The sequence below is a fragment of the Sarcophilus harrisii genome, chromosome 2, assembly GCF_902635505.1.
Source record: "Sarcophilus harrisii chromosome 2, mSarHar1.11, whole genome shotgun sequence".
Classification (NCBI taxonomy): Eukaryota; Metazoa; Chordata; class Mammalia; order Dasyuromorphia; family Dasyuridae; genus Sarcophilus; species Sarcophilus harrisii.
Window position 1 is genome coordinate 297,379,136 of NC_045427.1, and position 24,723 is coordinate 297,403,858.

Sequence of the window (24,723 nt, forward strand, 5' to 3'; positions counted from 1 at the left end):
TTACATACATATGAAAACTACATAGTATTCCACAGGTTTCCTGATTATGATTTTGAAATATTAATTTTTTTCAAAACATATGCACAGATCATTTTTCAGCATTGATCCTTACATAGCCTTGTGTTTCAAATTTTCCCTGCCTTCCCCCACCTCCTCCCTTAAATGGCATTGCTCTCATTTTTTAAAGTAACTTGCACTGCTTTACATTTGGCATCATCATTTGAGTATAGGTAAATTAAAGCATATTGTTTAACAGCTCTGGCTTCTCAGGCAGAACTGTGCTCCCCAGTCATAGAACAACAATTCAAAATTGCCCTTACAAGTACCCATCTCTCTTGATGCCTCACCTGTTCATTTGGGCTAACCTGCTCCCCATTAGCAATTATGATAAACATCTCTCAGTTATATTAAAATTTCATATGCGATCTACTGCTACAGGCAGTGAAGGAAAAGACAATGTGTACAGAGAAAGTGCTATTAGCTTTGGGCCCTCTCTGGCTGTGCTGCCTCTTTCGGACTGATTTTACCTACCCTGTTGTGAAAATGTTGGGAAAGATGTAAGGACTTAAAGCTGATTAAAATGAAGGTTCAGTGGATAAAGTGCTGGACCTTGAGACAGGAAGACTTGAGGTCAAATTTGGCCTCAAATAGTAACTATGTGACCCTGGACATGTCACTTAATTTTTTTGCCTTGATTCATTGTAGAAAGAAATGGCAAACCACTGCAAGATCTTTACCAAGAAAAACTCAAGGACCCTGGATCCACAGAGTCACAAAGACTCAAACATGACTAAACAACAGAAGTGAAAGATTAATATATATATATTTGCTGAGGCAATTGGGGTTAAGTGACTTGCCCAGGGTCACACAGCTAGGAAGTGTTAAGTGTCTGAGACCAGATTTGAACTCAAGTGTGAGGGATTAATATTATAGAGATATGTTCATTGTATGCTTCTGTTTAACTCTACAAGAAGCTGAGATCAAGAGCTGTAGCTACTCCCATTTGTCCTCATATATGCTAGAACTAGATTCCAGTTTAATTCAGCAAAACTTTATTAAATGCCTACTGTATGCAGTAGAAGTATAAAGACAAAAACAAAACAGTTCCTGCCCTCAAATTCTGAAGGGAGTAGTAGTGTGAAAAATGTTAGATGTATACAGGTAAAATACCTATAAGGTACTTGAGGTAAAGGAGAGGGCCAGGAAGTAGGGGGAAGGAACAGGAGGAAAACAGGTGGGGCAGAAACAGAAAGGGTCTCTATAGGAGATGGCACCTGAACTAAGTCCTCAAAGGAAGTGAAAGATTCTAAAGGAAGTGAAAGATTCTAAAGGGCAGATATAATGTCATACTCCAGGGCAAGGAGGTCAGCCCTTGCAAAAGAAAGGAAGCTGATAGCTGATTTGCTAAATTTGGGCAATGGTTTGAATAGAATAGAGAGAGTATAAAGGAAAGTAATAAAATAATTCCTGAAATATATATTGGAACTGGATTAGTAAAAACTTTGTTTTTTCTCAGTTCTGTTTTTTTCTCAGTTCACATAAAAACAATATTTAACATTTTTTTTTACAATTTTTGAGTTCCAAATTTCTTCCCTTTCTTCCCTCTTCCTCCTTTGAGAAAGCAAGCATTTTGACATGAATTAAACATATGTACAATTATGCAAAACATTTCCATATTACCCATGTTATAAAAGAAAATACAGATTTCCCTTATCTTGCACCAAAAACCCCCCAAGAAAAATAAAGAAATGGGGAAAAGTATACTTCAATCTGCATTCAGACTATCAATCCTTTTTCTGGAGATAGCATTTTTATCATAAATTCTTTGGAACTGTATCATTGTTGTTGCTGAGAAATGATAAGTTATTCATAGTTGATCATAGTATGATATTTTGCTGTTATTGTATACAACGATCTCCTGGTTCTATTCATTTCACTATGCATCAGTTCAAAACAGTTAAAAAACCATCCTGTTCATCATTTCTTATAGCACAATAGTATTCCATCACAAATACCATAATTTGTTTAACTATTGTTCAATTGATGGACATCCTTTCAGTTTATTTGGCAAAAAAATTTTACATCAGAGAGCAGGGAATACCTTTTGTATCTTTTTTTTTTTTTTAAGCAGAGTATCTTTTTATAGTTAGCACCTAATAAATGTTTATTGAATTGAATTAAATTGATAACAGACTTTGATTATCTGGTGAAGCCTATGGACCCTTTCTCAAAATAATATTATTGAAGTTATAAGTAAAATACATAAGATTACAAAGGAAACCAATTATACTGAAATACAGCCATCAAAATATTTTAAAAGACAAATTCATGAATCCTAGGCTAAGAACCTCCACAAATGAATGACTGAGATATTTGTATTTTATTCTAGAGACACTTCCAAATTTGTTAATCTGAGTTACTAGAAAAATTCTTAGTTTGCTCAAAAGAAATAGGGAGGTTTGGAGGAGAGTAGATTTAAAGGAGGAAATGAAGGATTCTATTTTGGACTAATATCATTTGCAAGGCTGAATTGTCAAATAATCCTTAAGCAGTGGGGTTCACGAGAGAGATTAAAATTAAATGTTGTAGATCTGTGAGTCATTTCTGTGGAGATGATAATATAATCATAATAATAGGTAGCATTTATATAGTATATTTTGTGCTTTAAAAATATTATCTATCTCATTTTATCCTTATAAAAACCCTGAGAAGTAAATACTGTTGTTATCCTTATTTTACACATGAGGGAACTGAGGCAAGTAAAGGTTAGGTGACTTGTCCAAAAAACAGTAAATATCTGAATCCAGATCATTTTGTCTCTGAGTCCAGTGCTTTTACCCACCCAGCTGATAGCACTCAGAGAAGGCATAGAAAGAAAAGAGAAGGTTCAACATATAGATAAAGGAGGACCCTTAGGACATTTGACATGAATTCTGACTGAGCAAAAGAGATTGAAAAGAAATGTTAAAACAAATAGGGTGTGGAAACTGAGTGGATGCCCATCAATTGGAGAATGACTAAATAAATTGGCGTATATGAATATTATGGAATATTATTGTTCTGTAAGAAATGACCAGCAGGATGATTTCAGAAAGGCCTGGAGAGACTTACATGAACTGATGCTGAGTGAGCAGGACCAGAAAATCATTATATACTTCAACAACAATACAATATGATGATCAATTCTGATGGACATGGCCCTCTTCAACAATGAGATGAACCAAATCAGTTCCAATAGAACAGTAATGAATTGAACCAGCTACATCAACAAAAGAACTCTGGGAAATGAGTATGAATCACTACATAGAATTCCCAATCCTTCTATTTTTGTCCGCCTGCATTTTTGATTTCCTTCACAGGTTAATTGTACACTATTTCAAAGCCCGATTCTTTTTGTACAGCAAAATAACTGTATGGACATGTATACATATATTGTATTTAACTTATACTTTAACATATTTAATATGTATTGGTCAACCTGTCACCTGGGGGAGGGAGTGGGGGGAAGGAGGGGAAAAATTGGAACAAAAGGTTTGGTAATTGTCAATGCTGAAAAATTACCCATGCATATATTTTGTAAATAAAAAGCTATAAAAAAGAAACCAAAAAAAAAAAAAAAAACCAAATAGGGTGACCAGGGAAGAATAGTCTTGTGCCAGGAAAAGAGAGAATATCCAGGGAGGGGATATATCTTGGGACACAAAGTTAAGGGAGGATGAAGATTTGGTGGAAGGGCCATCAGATTTAGCAGTTGAGAACCTTGGTCACCTTTGAGAGGCCATTTACAGTTGAATAGGGAGATCAAAAGCCAGATTATAAAGAGTTAAAATGTGACATAACTGAGGCAGTGAGTGTAAATGATCTTTTTTTCTAGGAGTTTGATTATGAACATGAAAAAGTCATCAGAGTGTGGTAGGGCCAAGTAAAAAGTTTTTAAAGGATGAATGTAGGCATGCTTGTAGGCAGTGGGGAAAGAAGAAGTAGATAAGGAAAGAGAAGGAATGATTAAATGGTTAGATTCTTGGAGGAGGGGGAACCATCATAAGTAGACCTTGACAAGAAAAGACAACATAAGGAGGGAATAGCGAGGAGTGCAGAGGAGAGTTGAGGTGTGAGGGAGAAGAGGAAGCTCACAGTAGATGTCCTTGATTTTTTAAAGCAAAGTCAGAGGCAAGATCCTCTGCTGAGTGGTAAAGGATAAGAGTGAAATGGAGTATGAGCAAAAAGGATGAAGTCTGACTCTGAAAAGCCACTATAAGGAATGTGATAGAGTTTTGGAATGAATAAAAGGGATACTGTTCAGTAGTAAAGAACCCGTTGAGATTAAATGGCATAAATGTGTTATGTACTCAGTCAGCCCTGTGGTATATAATTTCCTCCAGCAGCATAGAAGCAAGAATGGATTATATCAATGTGGTGGTTTAGGACTGCATTTTAGCAAGATGTGATAGCAAGATTGGACAAGGTAATATGGGATTTTGAAGGATGGAGAACAGTACATAATTGCAATAGTCAGCTAATAAGGTCAAAGATGTGATGGTTTTTTAAAACATATGGAAATATTGGGCATGTTTGTGGGTGACAGGAAAAAAACTCTTAAATGAAGAGAAATTGGAGATGAGAAAAAAGGGAATAATTCAGATGGGAAACTCCCAAAGGGCACAGGAAGGGAGGAGATCAAGAACATAAGTCAAGAGATTTTCCTTAGCAAAGCAAGACCCACATCTTTCTCAGAGACTTTGTAGGAAAAAAAGGAGGAAAAAAATTACAGAGGAATTTGATATAAAATAGGAAAGCATAAAACTTCTCTATTTGTTCAATAAAGTAAAAGACAAAATGCTCTACTGATAGAAAATATGTAATGAAAAGTATAGCGGACTTGAGGAGAGGAGAGATTTGCCCATAGGTATTGTATATAGTGTGATAAACAGAGTAATCAAAGAAGAATAAACCCAGCTTTTAATTATTGAGAGCTCACTTAAAATTAGATAACATAAATATGCCGTAGTCCAGTCAGTTGGGCAATCCCTCTCATCACATTTGATAACATACATGTAGGGAAATAGAAGGCTGGATGTTGGAGGTAACCCATGGTTGCAAGATATGATTGCCTTAATGGCGCTCATATCCAAAGAGAAGGATAAGATACAAAAACAAATAGCTATAATATACAATATTGCAAGACTTAGGAATTGAAAAACAAGGTACTTATATTTATGCACACCTGCATTTTTGATTTCCTTCACAAGCTAATTGTACAATAATTCAGAGTCTGATTCTTTTTGTACAGCAAAATAATGTTTTGGTCATGTATACTTATTATGTATCTAAGTTATATTTTAATATATTTAACATCTACTGGTCATCCTGCCATTTAGGGGAGGGGGTGGGGGGGTAAGAGGTGAAAAATTGGAACAAGAGGTTTGGCAATTGTTAATGCTGTAAAGTTACCCATGTATATATCCTGTAAATAAAAGGCTATTAAATTAAAAAAAAAAGAAAAAGAAAAGAAAAACAAGGTACTATTTGATATTTGAGAGGAAGAGTTTTTATGGACCAAAAAGGCTTCCTGAATAGATAGTATTTAACTTAATCTTTAAAGGATGAGTAGGAATTCAATAAACAAAGGAAATGAAAAGATTCCAGACACAGAAGCAATGTGAGCAAAGGCAGAGAGACAAGAAATATCATAATGTATTCAGGGGCCATAGAGTGGAACAATTTAGTTAAAGCATAGAGAGGGAGAGAGGGAGGGAGGGAAAGAAAAACAGAGGGAGAGGGAGGGAAGGATGGAAGAAGGCAGAGAGAGAATGGGAGAGAGGGGGGGAGATCAATAATATAAACACACACACACACAGACACACACACACACACACAGCATCCACATACATACACATGTACTTGCCATGGCAGCAAGGTAGTACAATGGATGTAGCTCTGGGCCTGAAGTCAGAAAGACCTGAATTCTGATTTGATCTTAGAGTCTAGCTCTATGATTCAAGGCAAATCATTTAAGCACTGTTTTGCCTGTTTTCTTATCTGCAAAATGTGGGTAAATGATAGCATCTAGCTCCCAAGATTGTTGCAAGAATCAAATGAGATAATTGTAAAAAGCACTTAGCATAGTCCCTGGTTACATAGTAAGTGCTGAATAAAGGTTAGTGATGATGATGGTGATGATGATGATGATGCTAGTAGTAGGGGTGCAGTGATACAAACATATGCATATAATAAGAGTTACCATTTTACCACATTACACTCTTAATTTGGTAAGCACCAGAAAGTAGCCAGCCATTGAAAATTTTTTATCAGTGACATTACAAAGCCTATATATGTAAGAAATACTGAATATATATGGTGGCTACAGCAGCCATACAATATTATACTTTTTAGTTATGGAGTCAGAGAAAAATGTTTACTTTTTATGCTTTGTTTTTTATGGCCTGGGAAGGAAGTTACTATCTAGATTATCTTGGGACACACAAATCCTTGAAAGAAAACTCATTTCCCAATGTGTTCAGGAAATGTCACAGTCTCTAGCAACTAGAGTAGCACTCTATCAACAGATTTCTAGAAATCCCAAAGGAATCATCTTAAACCAGGGTCATGATGGTGAATCATTGTTTTTATCTTTTCTTTGCTATATCCTGTAGTTACTGAGGCAGGTGGTTTCATAACTTTTTTTTTTTAATGTACTGAATGCTTATCAGTGAATGTGGGTTATTTTTCTTATCTTCCTACAAATGACAAGTCATTGATTACCAAAATATATTTTAATAGTGAGCAAAAAATTGCTCAAATCTAAGTGAAGGAAGTTGCAGGTGTACACCAGGTGCTGCCTTCAAAAAAACAAGCCTTTTTAAAAAAAATAATAAATTTGTAATAATCTGCTATAGTGGAGGTCTTTCACAGACATTAACCATAGCATTTTGACACAATAAGGTTGTGACTGTATCTTCCCAAGAGCCTAGGAAAATTCTCAGCAGGCCAGATCAAGAAATAGAGTTTTCAGGGAACAAGATTTGTTATTATTTCCACTTAATATAAATAGAAAAGTAGCATTAGAATCCACAGGGATGTCTTTCCTTGGGCCAATTTTAAAACACCTCTAGAATGACTGTTTCCAACCATATTTAAGTGCCATATAACAGTGATTCTCAAAGTGTGGTCTAGGGATTCCTGGTAGTTCCTAAGACTCTTACAGAGCATTTGAAAGATCTAAATTATTTTAATAATTCTAATATCTCAAATATTAATAAGTATAACCCATATAAATAAAAGCATTTTGGTGGGGAAAGAGTTGAAGATGCTCAGTAACTTTTAAGACTGTAGATGAATCCTGAAACCATAAAGTTTGAGAACTGTTACCCTATGGTATATTCTCAAGAATTAGTTGTTAAAAATGTCAGATTCCAGAGAATGGATCATTATATCTGAACTATATGTTAAAAAAAAAGGGGGGGGGGTGTGAATGTATAATTGTATTATTGCTCTCTAAATTTTGCCTACAACAATAGTACAGTACTGTTTCTCCCATTTATTCAACCAAACTATAACACTCTGCAGTATTGTTAAATATTTAAGATGGTACATTCTTAAAAAAGGGATTTGCATGGTCCTATGTGTATGTTGTGTGCCCTGGAAATACTTTGCATTGTACCACTTTCTGTGTTGTGTTTTGTAATTCCGCCTTTAACTTTTTGGATGTTTAGATGTAGTATGATGAGTGACCAGTGTGGAAGGAGAATGCCTGGTTTTGAGTCCTAGCTATGTAATTTAAACTCCCTGTGTTCATATGCTATAGTGATCAAATGAGGATGAGACATTAATTATCTTATAGGTTTGGTGTAAAGAAGCCTTAAAACTCTGTATAAATGTTAAAAGAAAGATGGTAAAGGAATAGTAAAGGTAGAGAACTCTTCTCACTGGGAGTTCTGTTTACCAAAGAAAACACAGGTTGAGGAAAAAAGCAAACAAACAGAGAGACAGGGACCGAGATCAGATCCCTCCTATAGATGTAGAAAAAGATTTTTGAAAGGAAATGGCTTTCAGGGACTGGTTATGTCTTTGACTACCAGTGAGATTAAACTAAATTCTCCAGGAAATGCCCTGCATACAGGAAGCCAATGTTTCTATTTTAAGAAGTGGAAGGGGGCACAATGATCCACATTTCAGGGCTGTGTCACAGGAGGCCAAGAAGCTTTAGATTTGAAAATAGAAATCTTAGTCCTATCACCTCATTTCTTGTCAGCTGAAACCCTATGCTCTTAAATTTCAACAAGAATCAGACACTGCTGTTAACTGGTGAAGCACACAGACCAAGCAAATTCTATCTGCTTTGCTTGTAAGGAGAATATGGCAATGTTCTCCTTCCCACAACTATAAATTAATGTTTCGTCATCTCAGTAGTTATATTCATGAAAAGAAATATAATAAGAAATTAGAACTGAGACTTACCAAAAGTCATTTTAAAGCATAACCTCTAAAACAAATTGACACAAATAGAAAGTTTATTGGACTTAAACCTCTGGGACTGTATAAGCTTGGCATGTGCTTAAAAGCCCTGGTTGACCTCTTCTGAGGCAGAATGTTCAACCTCTGCTCTTGGCTTCTGCTGCACAGAGCATTCATTCATTAGCATCTTGTCAGCCTTAGATGGATGAGAGAGTGTCAGAGGATCATTTCCCTTCCTTTTTTCCTGTTATCTGGGTTAATTTCATTCTTCTTTCTCAAAAAAAAAAAAAAAAATTCTTTCTCTCTGACTCTTTCAGTCCATTTTTTGGTCTCTGGGAAAGTTCTTAGAAAGATCACAATCTTGATAAATTTGATATTTAAACCTTTGATACACAGAACCTATTTTATATGTACAGGTTTGGATTTAACATGTCTCTAATGAAATTCATATTCTAAAATGTTTGTTGACTTTATGTGTTTTTCCCTTAATAATTCTTAGACCTGGTAATGTCATCATAAAAAAAAAATCTTTAGTGGCTCCTTATTGCCTCCTAAATAAAGTTCTGTTTACTTTGCCTAGCATATAAGGTCTTCCACAATATGGTATTAATCTTTCTTTTCTACTTTCTCTCATTCTAATACTAACCATATTCAATGGCCATACTGATATATTCTCTATTCTCCAATGATGTCTTTATACATAGTGCTCGCTATGCTTAAAATATCATTCATACTTTCCTTTACCTGTTGAATTTTTACCCATTTTTTAAATGGTAGGAAAGTAGAGTTGGGGGTAATAGAACAACAAGGTTTCATTGAAATCAGTTTGCATGAGGAAGATGATTTCTACATGACTAGGAGGACCATTCTAAACATGTTCTGGAAGGTGAAGGATGTATAAGAAGTTGGGAGGATGATTTTATCCGAGGAAAGTTTTGAATTTTTTGTAGTCATTTTAAGTGAGATGAGACTTCCCTGTCTGATTCAAAGTAATATGAAGTATCTGTCTCCTTCATCTGTGGCTAAAGAAGTACAGAAGTGGTATCTGTTCTGATTAACTCCTCTAGGTATTTTTGAAAATGTCTTCAATCCAGTATTGAGAGGCAGAAAAAGTTGTGACTGATCATATGACAAGTTCAAAGCTAGATAAATCTCTACTGATCTGTTTCTCAGTGGTGTATAGTGGATGAGTAGTTGTTCAGTCATTTTTTTTTTCAGTTGTGTCTAACTCTTTGTGACCTCATTTGGAGTTTTCTTGGTAAAGATATTGTAGTAGTTTGCTATTTTCTTCTCCAGTTCATTTTACAGATGAGGAAACTGAGGCAGGGTAAATAACTTCCCCAAAGTCACATAGCTAATGATTGTCTGAGACTGCATTTGAACTGAGGAAAATGAGTCTTCTTGACTCCAGGTCCAGTGTTCTATCCATTAGAAAGGATAGTAGACTTGAAATTAAAAACCTGACTTCAGTTATTTTAATTGCTATGTGATACTGGGCAAGTCCTTCTCATATATCTGAGCTTTGTTTGATTCTGTAAGATAGAAATCACTATATATAAGCTGATTTCCTCATAAGTTTGTGATTCAACTTAGGTGAAACAACTTTATAAATGTCTGTTACTAAAACTTTTTGAGGAAATCTGGGGTGGTAATGTGAGAAAGATATGGAATGATCCAGAGTGGAGATATTGAAGTGTATGTTAGGAGAGGGGTAAAATGGTTAGCATTGGCATTGTCACTTTTGAGGGAAGATGTGACCTGTGCTTTCACTGATTGGGGAACTTCCTGTACCAATGCAAACATCAGTCTTTGCCCTGCACCTTTTCATCTTAGAGTTGCCTGGGGTTTGAGAAGTGTCTTGTCCATAGTCACAGAGGCAAAATTCAGTAGTCAGACATTTAGTAGCAGTCATAGTCTGCTATGTACCAGCCACACTGGACAAAGTTTTGGGGGTGCAAAAGGAGGCAAAAGACAGGTCCTGCCCTAGAGGAGCTCAAAATCTAATGGGGAGACAATGAGCAAACAAATATGTACCAGCAAGCCATCTACAGGATAAATAGGAAGTAATTAACACAGGGAAAATGCTAGAATTAAGAGGGATTTGGAAGGCTTCCAGGTAAAAAAGGGAAGCAAGAAAGTCAGAGGTAGTAGAGATGTATAGGAGAAGAACATTTTAGACATGGGGGTCAGCCAGAGAAAATATACATAACTGAAAGATGGAGTGTCTTATTAATGGACAACCAGGAGTTCAGCATATGTGTTGGGGAACAAGAAGTAGAAAGATTGGAAAGGTAGGGCGGGGGGTGGGGGGGGAGGAGAGAAGAGAATAAACTAGTAAATAATAGTAATAAACAGTGCCTACTATGTGTCAGTCTCTGTGCTAAATGCTTTTTCTAAATATTATTTCATTTGATCCTCACAATAACCTTTCCAGGTAAGTGCTATTATTCATCTCCATTTTGTAGTTGAAGAACTGAGGCCACTAGAGATCAAGTGATAAGTCCAGGGTTACTATCACATAGCCTATAATTGTCTTAGGTTAGATTTGAACTCTGGACTTCCTGACACTAGGCTTGGTGCTCTGTGCAACCTGCAGCCCCAAAGCTAATTTATAAAGCGTTTTGATTGCCAAACAGCTTTTTGTATTTGATCCTTGAAGTGATAGGAAAGTCCTAAAGTTTATTGATTAAAGGTTAAAGTGGGAGGAGTGCATAATATAATTAGATCTGAATTTTAGGAAAATTACTGGCTGAGTATAAATATGAGTTAGAGGAAGACTTTGAAATAGGTCTTTCTGATTCTGGAGCCAGTTCTCCATCTAATAAGCAATACTGACTCTTTAAGTAACATTTAAATAAGCATTTCCTGTGTCTATAGAAAACTATAGCAGTAGGCATTGTGTCTAGCTAAATGACGATAGTTTATAAATATTCTGGGTATTCTAGTTGCAGTGGCAGATGTGGAAAAATACTGAGTAAACTGATCGACAGTAAACAATCTCTTATTGTGTTATACCATACAAATCAGATTATACTTGATGAGATCATTCTGAAAGATCTGATAGATTCATAACTGTAGATGGTTCACTGCCCATAGTCAGAATACTGTTGTGATTATTGATATACCAGTATCTCAGGTAATATAAGTATGTACATGTTGATATGTACACATACATATATTTGTCTTGCTTTTAGTTTTAGAAATATTCTGTATTTTCTCAGAACATCACAACACACAATCCCCAAGACAGACTAACTTCTTTGTTAGGTTCTAATCATGATCACAATGTCATCATAAAAGTAACTAGGGGAAACCCTTAAGGAAGCCAACTCAGAGGCTCCCATCACTTGGAAAAGAAGTACACCTAATAATTAGGAACTCTCAATGTAGACAGTCATGTAGATAAAAAGGAATGACCCCAGAGATATTTTTGGTTCACCTTTGGGAACTGGCTGTTCACTATTCCTCACTCAGGGTATGTGGTTGATGCAGTTGAATGAGTTGCCCACAGAATTGTTGAATTTGACCTGAATGTTAATAGCCTTATAGACAGACAGATACAGATACAGAATTCAGTTCAAGAAATGTTACTTGTGCATCTGATGTAGTCTTTTTCTTTTTAGTTAAGGCATATTTTTTTTTTCAGTTTTTTAACACTTTTTAAAAGTTTTGAATTCCAGATTCAATCCCTTTCCCCCTTCCTCCCTTCCTCCTCCCTATAACAGTAAGCAATCAGATATAGGTTATAGATATGCAATTATGTAAAACATTTCTATAGTAGTTGGACAAAAAGATTTAAATAAAAGAAAAATGAAAAAAAGAAAGTGAAAAATGGCATGCTTCAGTCTGTATTCAAATATCAGTTTTTTTCTATGAAGGTTGATAGAATACTTCATCATGAGTCCTTTCAGATTGTTTTAGATTACTGTATTACTAATAATAGCTAAGTTGTTCACAGTTCTTCATCAAACAATATTGCTGGTACTGTGTATTATATTCTTCTGTTCTGTTCACTGTGAATCAATTGTTATGTCTTTCCAGATTTTTCCGAAATTATCCTTCTTGTTATTTCTTATGGCACAATTATATTTCATTATTATCGTACACCACAACTTGATTAGCCATTTCCCAATTGATAGGTATCCCTCTAATTTCCAATTTTCTTAGCCACCACAAAGAGAGGTGCTATAAATATTTTTGTACAAATAGGTCCTTTTTCCTTTTTTTTGAATGTCTTTGAGATGTAGACTTAGCACTGATATTGCTGGACCAAAGGCTATATACAGCTTTATAGCTCTTTGGCACAGTTTCAAATTGCTCTCCAGAATGGTTGGATCAGTTCACAACTGTATTAGTGTCCCAATTTTCCCATACCCTCTTCAACAACCGACATTTTCCATTTTTGTCATATCAGTCAATCTGATTGTGAAGTGGTACCTCAGAGTTGTTTTAATTTGAAATCAATAGATTTAGAGCATTTTTTATATAACTACAGATACTTATTTCTTTCTATGAAAACCACCTGTTCATATCCTTTGACCATTTATCAATTGGGAATAACTTCTATTTTTAAAAAATTTGACTTAATTCTCTATATATTTGAGAAATGATGCCTTTATCAGACTACCTGTTGCAAATTCCTCCCTCCCCATTTTTTGCTTTCCTTTTATTTTGGTTGCATTGGTTTTGTTTTTACTTTTACTTTTATTTTTTTATTTTTTAATATATAATATAATAAATATAATATTAAATTATATTTAATTTTATAAAATCAAAATTATCTACTTTACGTTTTGTAATGTTCTTTATATTTTCGTTGATCCTAAATTTTCTCTTTATCCATAAATCTGAAAGATAAAACTATTCCATGTTCTCTTAAATTGTCTTTGTATCACTTTTTATGTGTAAATCATGTACCCATTTTGATCTTATTTTGATATATGGTGTGAGATGTTGGTCTGTACCTAGTTTGTGCTATCTTATTTTCTAGTTTTCCCAGAAGTTTTTGTCAAATAATGAGTTTTTGCTTCAAAAGCTCGGGTCTTTGGCCTTATCATATATTTGACTATTAGAGTCATTTATCATAATATAATCTGTACCTAGTCAGTTCCACTGATCCACCACTCTATTTCTTAGCCAGTACAAGATTGTTTTGATAATTACCACTTAATATAAAATTAGAGATCTAATATGCCTAGAGTACCTTCTTTTGCATTTTTTTATTGATTCTCTTGATGTCTTTGAGCTTTCTTCCAGATGAATTTTGTTTTTATTTTTTCTAGCTCTATAAAATAATTTTTGATAATTGGATAAGGCACTGAATAAATAGATTAATTTAGGCAGGATTGTTATTATTATATTGTTTCAGCCTACCCATGAGCAATTACTATTTCTTCAGTTGTTTAGTTGTGACTTTATGTGAAAAAGTTTATATAGTTTTATTTAGTTGTCAGTATAGTTCCTGAGTTTGTCTTGGCAGGCAGACTCCCAAGCATTTAATATTTTCCATAGTTATTTAAAATAGAATTTCTCTTTCTATCTCTTGCTGCTGGGCTTTGTTGGTTATGTATAGAAATGTTGATTTCTATCCTGCCACTTTACTAAAGTTGTTAATTGTGTCAAGTAGTTGATTCTCTAGGATTTTCTAAGTATAACATCATCTACAAAGAGAGATAGCGTTATTTCCTTATTACCTGTTCTAATTCCTTTAATTTCTTTTTCTTTTATTACCATAGCTTATATTTCTAGTCCAATATTAAATAGAAGTGATAATAGACATCCTTGTTTTGTCCCTGATTGGAATGGAAAAACTTCTAGCTTATCTCCATTTCAGATGTGATATATTGCTGTAATTTTTTTGCTAGTATTTTATTTAAAATTTTTGTGTCGATATTCAGTAAGGACATTGATCTGTAATTTTCTTTCTCTGTTTTGACTCTTCCTGGTTTAGGTATCAGCACCATATTTGTGTCATAAAAGGAATTTGATAGGACTCCTTCACCTATTTATTAAAATAATTTATTTAGCATTGAAATTAGTTGTTTTTTAAATGTTTGGTAGAATTCACTCATGAATCTATTTTGTCCTGGGAATTTTTTCTTAGAAAATTCATTGATGGCTTGTTCAATTTCTTTTTCCAAGATTGAGTTATTTCATTTGTTATATTCTAGACCCTACAAAGAACTATATGATAGATAAGCTTTCTTTACCTATCTACCCTGAAGAAGCTTCCAGCCTAATAGAAGAACTGAAAACTTCAGAATGTGACTATTTCAGTCAGAAGCAGAAACAAGAGCTCTACACAACTAAGTCATGGCCCCACTTTTCCTCCCTCAAAAACCTCTACCTCAATTACACATTCCACTGTTGAAAAACAGTATCTGTCACAGCCACTTAAGATATTAAAAAAAAAAATTTAATGACAGTTCATCAGTAGCTAGTACCAAGCTGTGTGAGAACTCTTTATACCTGTATAATTATGCCATTGTATCTTATAAGTAAACTCCAGTTGTGAATGAATGAATGCATGAATGAAGAAAAAAGCATTTATTGAATGTCTATGTTTGTATTCCTATTGCTTACTATGATGAGCAAATACAAAAGGAAACACAGTCTTTACCATCAAAGAACATGCATTTATTAGAATTTTTTTCTCTTACCTTTCCCCCAACAAAAATAAAAGAAAAACCCTACATTGCATAAGTAGAGTCAAGTTAAATATACACCCATATTAGTCATGTCCAAAAATGAATTTTCTGTTTTGCATATTTATTAGTTATCTCTGTAACATACAATGGATTTCATTATGAGTCAGAGTCATAAGTTGATCAGAGTTTCTAAATCCAAATTTTTTTCATTTTTATAGTAATATAGCTATTATACTATACATTATTCTTTCGGGTCTACTGTCTTTATTCTGCATCAATTTAAGTCTTTCCTTGTCTTGGGGATTTGTATTCTAATAGAGAAGAGTGATGACCACTCCAGGAAAGGTGTTTTGGCCTCCAGGTCACAGGAATTGAGTGCCATTTTCCAGTGAATTCCTTATTCTAAACAAATGTTTTCCAACTCAAACTCTATTGACATATGCTCACATACTCCAATTATCTACCTCTGACCTCTTTGGCCTCTGCTGTGCTGTACCTCCCAAGGACTGATCAGAAGTAAGGATTAGGAGTTGGGTGAAAGAAGGAATTGGTCTTGGGATGAATGAGCCAAATAGAAAGAGTATCAACTTTTTGAAGCTTATGTGTTTTAAGAAGTATGAGTGTTAGAATTTGGAAACAAATAAAAGTGTGCCTTTCTGACTAATGGATGTTCATTACCTGAAAGTTTTCTTATATTTGGCTGTTTTAGGGTTTTTCTGAGAAATGAAGACAGCTGATGATGATTTCACTTTACATTAGAATTACAATTTTTTTTTGAAACATGTATCATGTTAGTTGATCTTGTGAGATAGAAATGAAATAGTAGACAGTAGTCTCTATTCTCATTGTTACTACAATCTAAAGGGATGACAGGACATAAACATGAAAATTAATGGTAGCAATTCTATGAACAGTTTCCTCATCTGTAAAATGTGAGGGAATTTGGCAACATGAAGAAAAAGGAGTAGAAAATGTAAAGCAGACACCTAGGGAGAAATAGTATTTAGGATGAGATATAATGAGAGCTACTTTAAAACAAATGCATATATTTATATTGTGAGAAAATTTGGTTCTTCATGATGTCTGGGTTTTTTTTAATGATAAGTCAGATAGCACCTATACAGTTGACAATATTTCCCAAACCCCAAATCAAGACACATAATTTGGCAAATGACATTTATTTTTCAAAACCTCATTTTAAAAATACATTTTTTTTCCCTTAAATTAGAATTGTCTTGGAAAATCTGGGACATACAATTGTGGTACTCCCATAACAAAAATCAAGCTCAAAGCATCAGGTGGATAGTAATACACAAGAGAATTAATTTTCAAATCTTACCAAGCACAGATAAATATTTTGGTTTAGCTCTGGGATTTGGACTAAATAACTTCTAATATTCCTTACAATAATAACATCATAAGTCTAAGTAAATAATAATATAGCATAAACTTGTTTTTCATGTGAATGGCTAATCCTACAGGTTTTTTTCCTTTTTTAAAAAATTCCAAATGATATTCAGTAACTCAAATATCTGACAATTAGGTTTCTTAACCTGCCATTTCTCTGAATTACCCTGAAACCATACTGGATTTTATGTTGCCTTATTTATTTAGCAGACATTATTTGGTGATTTTTCATAAACTTGAAAATAACGAAATGTCTCACATGCTTTTATTTTGAGACAACATAATTTTTTAATGGATCCTGAACTATGAAAATGCCCATCAATTTCCCTTGGAGTTACATTTATAAAGTCAGTAGAACCTAATTGGGTAGTTGAGGTTGAGGGAATATAACCTTGTAGTAGACATCTATTATCTGTAGTATTTGGCAGTAGTCTAGTGCACATTATGCTGAAATTTGGGACCCAGAGAGCAGGGTTGGAAGGAAAGGAAAAGCTGCTAATTAAAATGTTGTGATTATAGAATAAGTCAGTAAATACAATGAGGTGGAGTTGCAAGAGAGACATTTTAGGTTGATTTCCTCTGAGGGTGAAGGGCCTGGCCATCTTCCACCCTGCTTTCATTCTCATTCTCTACTACTTCACTCTACCAGCCGTAGACATATAAGGAGAGTCTTACAAACCAACAAGTTGTAGTTATTAATATATTCATGTAACCTATGTCAGGAGTGTTTATTTTATCTCCAGGGTTATTAAGGATTTCTTAAAGTTTTGGAAGTTCTCATACTTGCCTCCATTGCAAATCAACTTCTCTTATTAAATAGCAGCATAGTCTTGTAATATGAAGTAGATAATTTTGTAGAACTTTTTCATTAAAAAAAATAATAAACTTCTCCAAAATTTATTCACAAGAAAATTGATTTTCTTTTCTTCAGAAGTTTTGCCTATTTTAACTATTTTAACACCTGAATATCCTGATATTTAGACAATGATATCATAAGAGATTGTTCTGGGCTGACTGTGACCTCACAAAGATAGGAGTTAAATTTCAACCAGGTTGTAGGAAGAAGTGAAATTGCCAAAAGACATTAGAGTATTTGTGCCAGTTAAAGGAAAAAAAAAAAAAAAAAAACTAGTCACAAGCCTCAAAAATAAGCAAACCAAGATTTTTTATCTCATATTTCCTCCTCTAAATTTCAGGAGATTTTCATGTAAAGGATGTGCATAAGACTTAATTTCATACAGTGCTCAGAGCCAAGAGAGCATCTCCTAGAGAGGTCTCTGGGTGAGTCCAAACCATGGTGATGTCATCAGGGAAGGACCCTGTTTGATGAGGAGGCTTTACAAGACAGGAGGTTTATACAGGGCTGCACATAAGTAAGAGCATAAGCAGACAGGAGTGGGAGCGATCACATGGAATATTGGACCGTGGTGTCCCAGAATCCTATTGTCACTTATGGACCATAACAACTACAGATCCATTGTGAGGACTTTCAGCCTCCCCCATTGAAATCCTGGGAAAGATATCATCAAAGGCAGACAACACAGCACTCTAAGCATTTACCCCCGGGGACTGTGAGTTCTGATGTGGCTGTCCTCTTCCTCCTGTACCAGAGAGGAGGAGGAATTTAAAGAGAATCAAATTATACCTTCTTCCCTGAAGGGAATAGGAAATCGGCAATCTTTTGTGTATGTGTACAGATATATTCTATTTTGTTTCTCTTCCTTGCTGTTTACATTGTTTTGTGTCAATTAAATGTTTTTGCTATTGGATTTATGTGTCTTTGGCATGATCTGACAAAAGAGTAATATCTCAGATGGTGACTCGGGCATATGAAATGAAATTATCCCAAACTAATCACACTAACCCTGGATGTAGCTACTTTTAAAATTATAGAATATTGCAAAACTTTTCAGTAAAGCTTAATTACTTGGTGACATTTAAAGAAATTTTGTTTTACAGTGGATAGATAGCACTCACTGTTTTACAATCTTAAATTTGGAATGGAGAACTTTTTCTGTTATGTTCAAAAAATATTTTTTTTTGGATGGAAAATTATTTTCACGAATGAGATTTTCACAAAGCTCTTATGTCATAGGCATAATCCTTCTAAAGAAATTATCCATACATTCATCTGTAAGCCAGCCCCCAAGGAAGAAGATTCATCTTGCTTTTGAAAATCTGTAAGCAAAGGAAAGGCCTTAATCTCAGTAGAATGGGACAAATCCCTAGAAGAATGGGTGTGACCACTTACTCAGCACAGGCTATAAAATAATGTGAGATCTAATGGGTGGAAACCTGGATTAAGAGACAAAAGAAACAGAAAAAAAGAGACAAAGGAAAAAGACATGAAATCCACAGGCATTTTTATTTGTGTGCTTTTCACTTATTTGAAAATAGTTTCTCTGATTAAATTATCAGTCAAGTATCAGTATTAAAGTATCAGATTAAAGTATCAGTCAGGGAAGCTCCTAGAGTAGATCTAGAAGTTCTGCTTAGGGCTTTAAAACAGGAAGCTAGGAGCCACTAACCCTTTTTAACTCCCAAGCTCTTTTTCCTATTTGTATACATTTTGGAGATCACAATAACCAAGGTATCTAGCTGAAAAATGGGATGAATCATAATATTACATCACATATGAATCTGGGTCTTAATTTTAAATACTGTGTAATTCTTATATGATTTCACAGTTATTGTATATATATTTAGATTGACAGATGTATAAATTACATACTTGCATGATATCAGTCTTTACTTTCAAAGATAACTGTTGATGACAATTGCTATCTAGACACAAAAATGAGTATGATTTGAAAGACATACTTGCCATTTCTGCTATGGAGAATAGCTAAGGCTCTAGTTGATTTTAGCAGTTCAGAAGTTTTGAATTGTACTAGGGCTGAAGTTAATCAAGTGACTTGCATTAATTCTGAGCCTTCAGGATTACAAGGTCATTAATCTTCCTAAGTAGGTGTACTTTTTTTTTTTTTTTTGGCTGAGGCAATTGGGGTTAAGTGACTTGTCCAGGGTCACACAGCTAGGAAGTATTAGGTGTCTGAGGCTAGATTTGAACTCGGGTCTTCCTGACTTCAGGGCTGGTGCTCTATCCACTGTGTCACCTACCTGCCCCCCTAAGTAAGAGTGAATCAGCTCAAGTTACAGCTTCTGTTTCAATCAATATTGGAACTGGCCTAAGTGTGGTTACTGTACTTCCAGCCAGGGAAAGAAAAAGAAACCCAGTCTCAAAAGGCCCCCCCAAACATAAGTCAAATGTTAAAACAGCAATCTTGTCCACAGGTAATTACATATTGTACTATTAAATTTGTGAGGCTAGATATCCTCCTCCATGATGGTATATAGCAAGTTATTTTTATACACACACACACACACACACACACACACACATACATATATATGTTGATTGAACTATCATAATTATCTCAAGTATCTAGCAGTATAGTTGATATCCTATTCTTCTATCTTAAGTCATCACCACTAGGATGTTTTGAATGATCACAGTAGAAACCTGTACTCGCTAGAACACTAGAAAGGTAGGACCAGTGCTGGTTCTAGGAAGAATTATAATGAGGGTAAGACTTGTTACTGCTGCATTTTTGTTCCTCTTTTAATGTCTCCCTTGTGATGCCCTTTAAGTCCAAAGCTTCTTTCCTTTCATCCATTGCCTCATTTCTTCAGTTTCCCTCAGAATATACTAATTAATGTCACAATTTGTGCCAGGGTATTCATAAACTGTTATCACTTTAACATCTTATCCCTCTGGTAATGTTTACATTTTACCAAGTGACTTCAGTTGTTGTGATCCAAAGTGATACTTTTAGATTGGGGATATGGAGTGTTTAGGGCAGGCAATGGATGAAACATCCTTAAGAAGGAACTTTTGGTATCACTTTAAATTATACCACATAAATGACTTCTGTTCTACTTTCCAGCAAGGCTAGCCCTGAAAAGTACAGAAAACAAAGAAGAGAATAGCCATGAGCAGTTGGTAGCATTAAGGGCCATTGACCAGTTCAAGTATAACTAAACAAGAAACTTGGTTTTATACCCCATTGCAAAGAAGATTATTTTCAGTTTTTACAAGCTTGATTTTTCTGAATTTGAATTTACTAAGGAAAATAGTAAACTTATTTCATTCATAAGTACAAATATATTATTTATTTCATGATATTATTTAAATAGTATTTCATAAGCAGTTTGTAAAATACAAAGGAGAACAAATGAGAATACAAATCTGAGACTACTTTTACCACCATCGTTGTGTTGAGGGGCAATATATTGTTACTTGAGTAGTAAAATTGTTAAGGCTTCCAGAATGAATTATTCCTATTTTCATCAGCATAGGAGAAGTATAGTATAATCTAAGTCTAGGAGAAGAAAGAAAAAGAACAAGAATTTATTAAATATTTCCTGTGTGTCAGGCACTGCACTAAGAACTTTACAGATATTATTGCAATTTTGTCTTTAAAGTGGCTCTATGATACAGGTGCTATTTGTATCCATTTTATAGATGAAGAAAGTGAGGCAGACAGTGGTATATTTGTGATCTATGATAGTCATGGAGCAGGGTTACATAACTAGTAAGTGTATAATGAGAGTCCATCATATATACTGCAAATCTATAGTCACTGTCCAGATTAGGTATATACCTATTATGCATGTGAGCAATGAATAGCAATAACATTTCGCAAAATCCAAATAAAATTCTAGTAACTCCTTATTTCCTATCATTTTTACATATTTTTCTATTTTTCCTTTAGACAATTCTTCCTCTCTCCAGGAAGATGAAGAAGTAGAGATGGAAACCATCAGCTGGCACACTAGTGACCCAGCTATGAATGGACCAGCTGCCACCCCAGTGACCTCAGTTCGTTTTCCCAGCTGGGTGACTTTTGATGACAATGAAATCAGCTGCCTTCTGCCACAAAGCACTTCTACTTTACAGCCAGCCCCAGCTTCCATTGTACCTCCTATACAAGATGTGAATTGTAACTTAACTGGATCCTTTAAGAAGAGAGAACGTCCCAAGAGTAGCTTGGTAGACTTCTCAAAAGTTCAAAAACTAGATATTTCTTCCTTAAACAGACCACCTTCCATAAGTGAGCCCCCACCTTGGAGGGCAACTAATCCCTTCCTGAATGAAACCCTGAAAGATGTGCAGCCTTCTCCCATTAACCCTTTCAGTGCCTTCTTTGAGGAGCAAGAAAGGCGTTCCCACAATAATTCCATCTCCAGCACCACAGGAAAAAGCCAGAGGGATTCCCTCATTGTCATATATCAGGAGTCAGAGGCCATCACCTTTGATGATTCAGTCAAGAAGAGAACACACTCTGATGCTGTTGAGAAGCTCAAACAACTACAGATTGGAGATCCAGACCACCTTGGCAGCACCACGCTACCTGATGATGACGCTGCATCATGGAGTGGACTGGATGATGAGCTGAAGAGTTCAAACCTGTCTTGGCCCAGAGATGGTTGGCCCATGATGCTAAGGATCCCTGAAAAGAAGAACATTATGTCTTCTAGGCATTGGGGACCAATCTACGTAAAGCTCACAGACAGTGGCTGCTTACAGTTGTATTATGAGAAGGGCCTAGAGAAACCATTCCGAGAATTCAAACTGGAGATGTACCATGAGATTTCGGAACCTAAGCTCCAGAACTATGATGAAAATGGGAGAATTCACAGCATGCGAATAGACCGTGTTACATATAAAGAGAAGAAGAAATATCAACCTAAACCAGCTGTGGCTCATATGGCTGAACGGGAGCAAATAATTAAGCTAGGAACCACCAGCTATGAAGACTTCTTGAGTTTCATCAGGGCAATCCAGGACCACCTTATGAGTTTGCCAGTGTCATCCATGGACCTAAGCACAGTGGGCTTGAACTATCTAGAGGAGGAGATTACAGTGGATGTCAAAGATGAATTCTCTGGCATCCTGAGCAAAGGAGACAACCAGATTCTTCACCACCAAGTCCTAACACATATTCACGTGCTAAGTTTTCTTTCTGGACTTGCAGAGTGCCATCTGGGCCTCAATGACATCCTTGTGAAAGGAAATGAAATAGTCTCCCGGCAGGATATCATGCCCACCACCACCACCAAATGGATAAAACTCCATAACTGCCAATTTCATGGATGTGTAGTTGAGGAGGTGTTCAACAACTCCCGAATCATCCTGTTCAACCCCTTAGATGCATGTCGCTTTGAGTTAATGCGATTTAGGACAGTTTTTGGAGAAAAGACTTTGCCTTTCACCCTTAGGACTGTGGCGAGCATCAATGGGGCAGAAGTAGAACTGCAAAGCTGGCTAAGGATGTCAACCGGCTTCTCCTCTAATCGTGACCCTCTCACCCAAGTTCCCTGTGAGAATGTGATGATCCGATATCCAGTGCCCAATGAGTGGGTGAAAAATTTCCGGAGGGAAAGCGTTCTAGGGGAAAAATCTTTAAAAGCCAAAGTGAACAAGGGGGCCAGTTTTGGATCAACCAGTATATCTGGCTCTGAGCCAGTCATGAGAGTAACTTTGGGTACTGCCAAGTATGAGCATGCTTTCAAATCCATTGTGTGGAGGATAAATCGGCTACCTGACAAAAACTCAGGTAGGTAGATGATTTTTCTCTAATCAATGAATAGCATGAAAGTTGTTAACAAGGCTGATATCACTATTTCAAATCTTTGTTCCTTTAAGTTCTGTCTTTGTTGTTTGTTTTGCCTTTCCTTGTATTCCCAGCTTGGTTAACACTGTATGCCTAGCACTTTGTAGGTGCTTAATAAATGCTTGTTGACTTGACTTCCCTACCTTAGTTTGCCCCTTCAATCTTCAACTACTTCCTTAAAACATTAAAATAGTTCTCTTGAATTAACTGAGTGCCTTAATAAGACATCTCAGAAAAAGACTTGTTCTTGTCCGAGTCACTAAAATGTCAGTCCTGTTTAAAGAAGCTAGCAAATTCTAGATCCTAGGAACTTCTCGGTTCTAAGAAAATCTCAACGAAAGTATTTGGGGTTGGGAAGGATTGGATAGAGGAAGGGACTATTTTTTTATTTGCCGGTAGTGACTTGGAATCTGTGTACTGGGTGTAGAGGAAAAGAATCAATTTATAACCTGCCTTCCTTTTTATATTTAGGAATAATTTGTGTTACATTTAAAGAATGTTTTTTTAACATGGGTTCACAGTCAAAGAATATTAGGATTGGAAGGGACTATGGAAATCATCAAGTAAACATACCCATGACTTTAAAGATAAAGAAACTGAGACCCAGAGAGATCATATGGCCAACTTGAGGTCACATAACTTATGAGTAGCAATATGGATTTCAAATGCAAGTCTTTTGAACTGTGTCGTCAGTTCTCTATTAAAGAGCTACATTGTAGATGGCAGTTTTTTGGACTCATGGTTGGACTTCTTGTAAGCAGAAACTATCTTGCCAAATACCCTACTAGCTGCTGTATGCACACTGCCCTGACTATTCCTCCCCTTCTACTTTATACATCTTGCTCTTGTTTTGGGAATAGTAATCAAGTCACTGCTAATATTGATTATGAAAAGGGTTGACAGTCAACTGCCCTTTGACTATACTGACTATCCCTATAACCAAAATTCCCTTCTTTGGCTATTCTTGTATGTATTAAGTTGAAATATAGACTTCTTAAGATAGTAACTCTCACTTTTGTATTTGTACCCCCAGTATCTTTCATAGTATCTAGCACATAGTATCTAGCATTTATTTGGCACTTTACAGTTTACAAAATAGTTTACATACTTTATGTCATTCAGTGACCAGAATAATTCTGTGAGGTATATGCTGTTATAAATCCCCATTTTGCAGATGAGGAAATTGAGTCTAGAGAAGAGGTTAAGTGACTTATTTATCATGTAAGGCAGGTTTTGAACTCAGGATTTCCTAACTTTCAAGTCTACCACTGTCCACTATGTCACCTAGCTTGACCACTACACCATGATACATTATCTATTTGGTTTTTGTAACAACTCCATGAGGTAGATAATTACAAGTAAAACAAGACTCACAGAATTAGTAGATCTTACTTGAATCTAGATCTGACAACTGTCTACTACATTAAGCTAACTGGGGAACTGAAAGAAAGAGATGATGTTCAGAAAGTGTACTTAAAGGGCCTTTAAAATAGTGATAACATGATGCAAAATTAGGACATAGCTGTTAAAATTATCCA

The 24,723-nt window shown here is 35.3% G+C and overlaps 1 protein-coding gene across 3 annotated transcripts in view; it reads left to right on the forward strand.

Annotated features, from left to right (window-relative positions):
* Window positions 1-24,723, forward strand: part of STON2 (stonin 2) — a 187,819-nt gene that overhangs the window by 141,212 nt on the left and 21,884 nt on the right. For all 3 annotated transcript variants that reach the window (XR_004231980.1, XM_023501738.2, XM_031952423.1), the window contains exon 5: window positions 21,284-23,128. Coding sequence is in view for 2 of the 3 variants with exons in the window: in XM_023501738.2 (XP_023357506.1) it covers window positions 21,284-23,128 (1,845 nt within the window). In the remaining variant the exon portion in view is untranslated. The remainder of the gene's footprint in view (window positions 1-21,283; window positions 23,129-24,723) is intronic.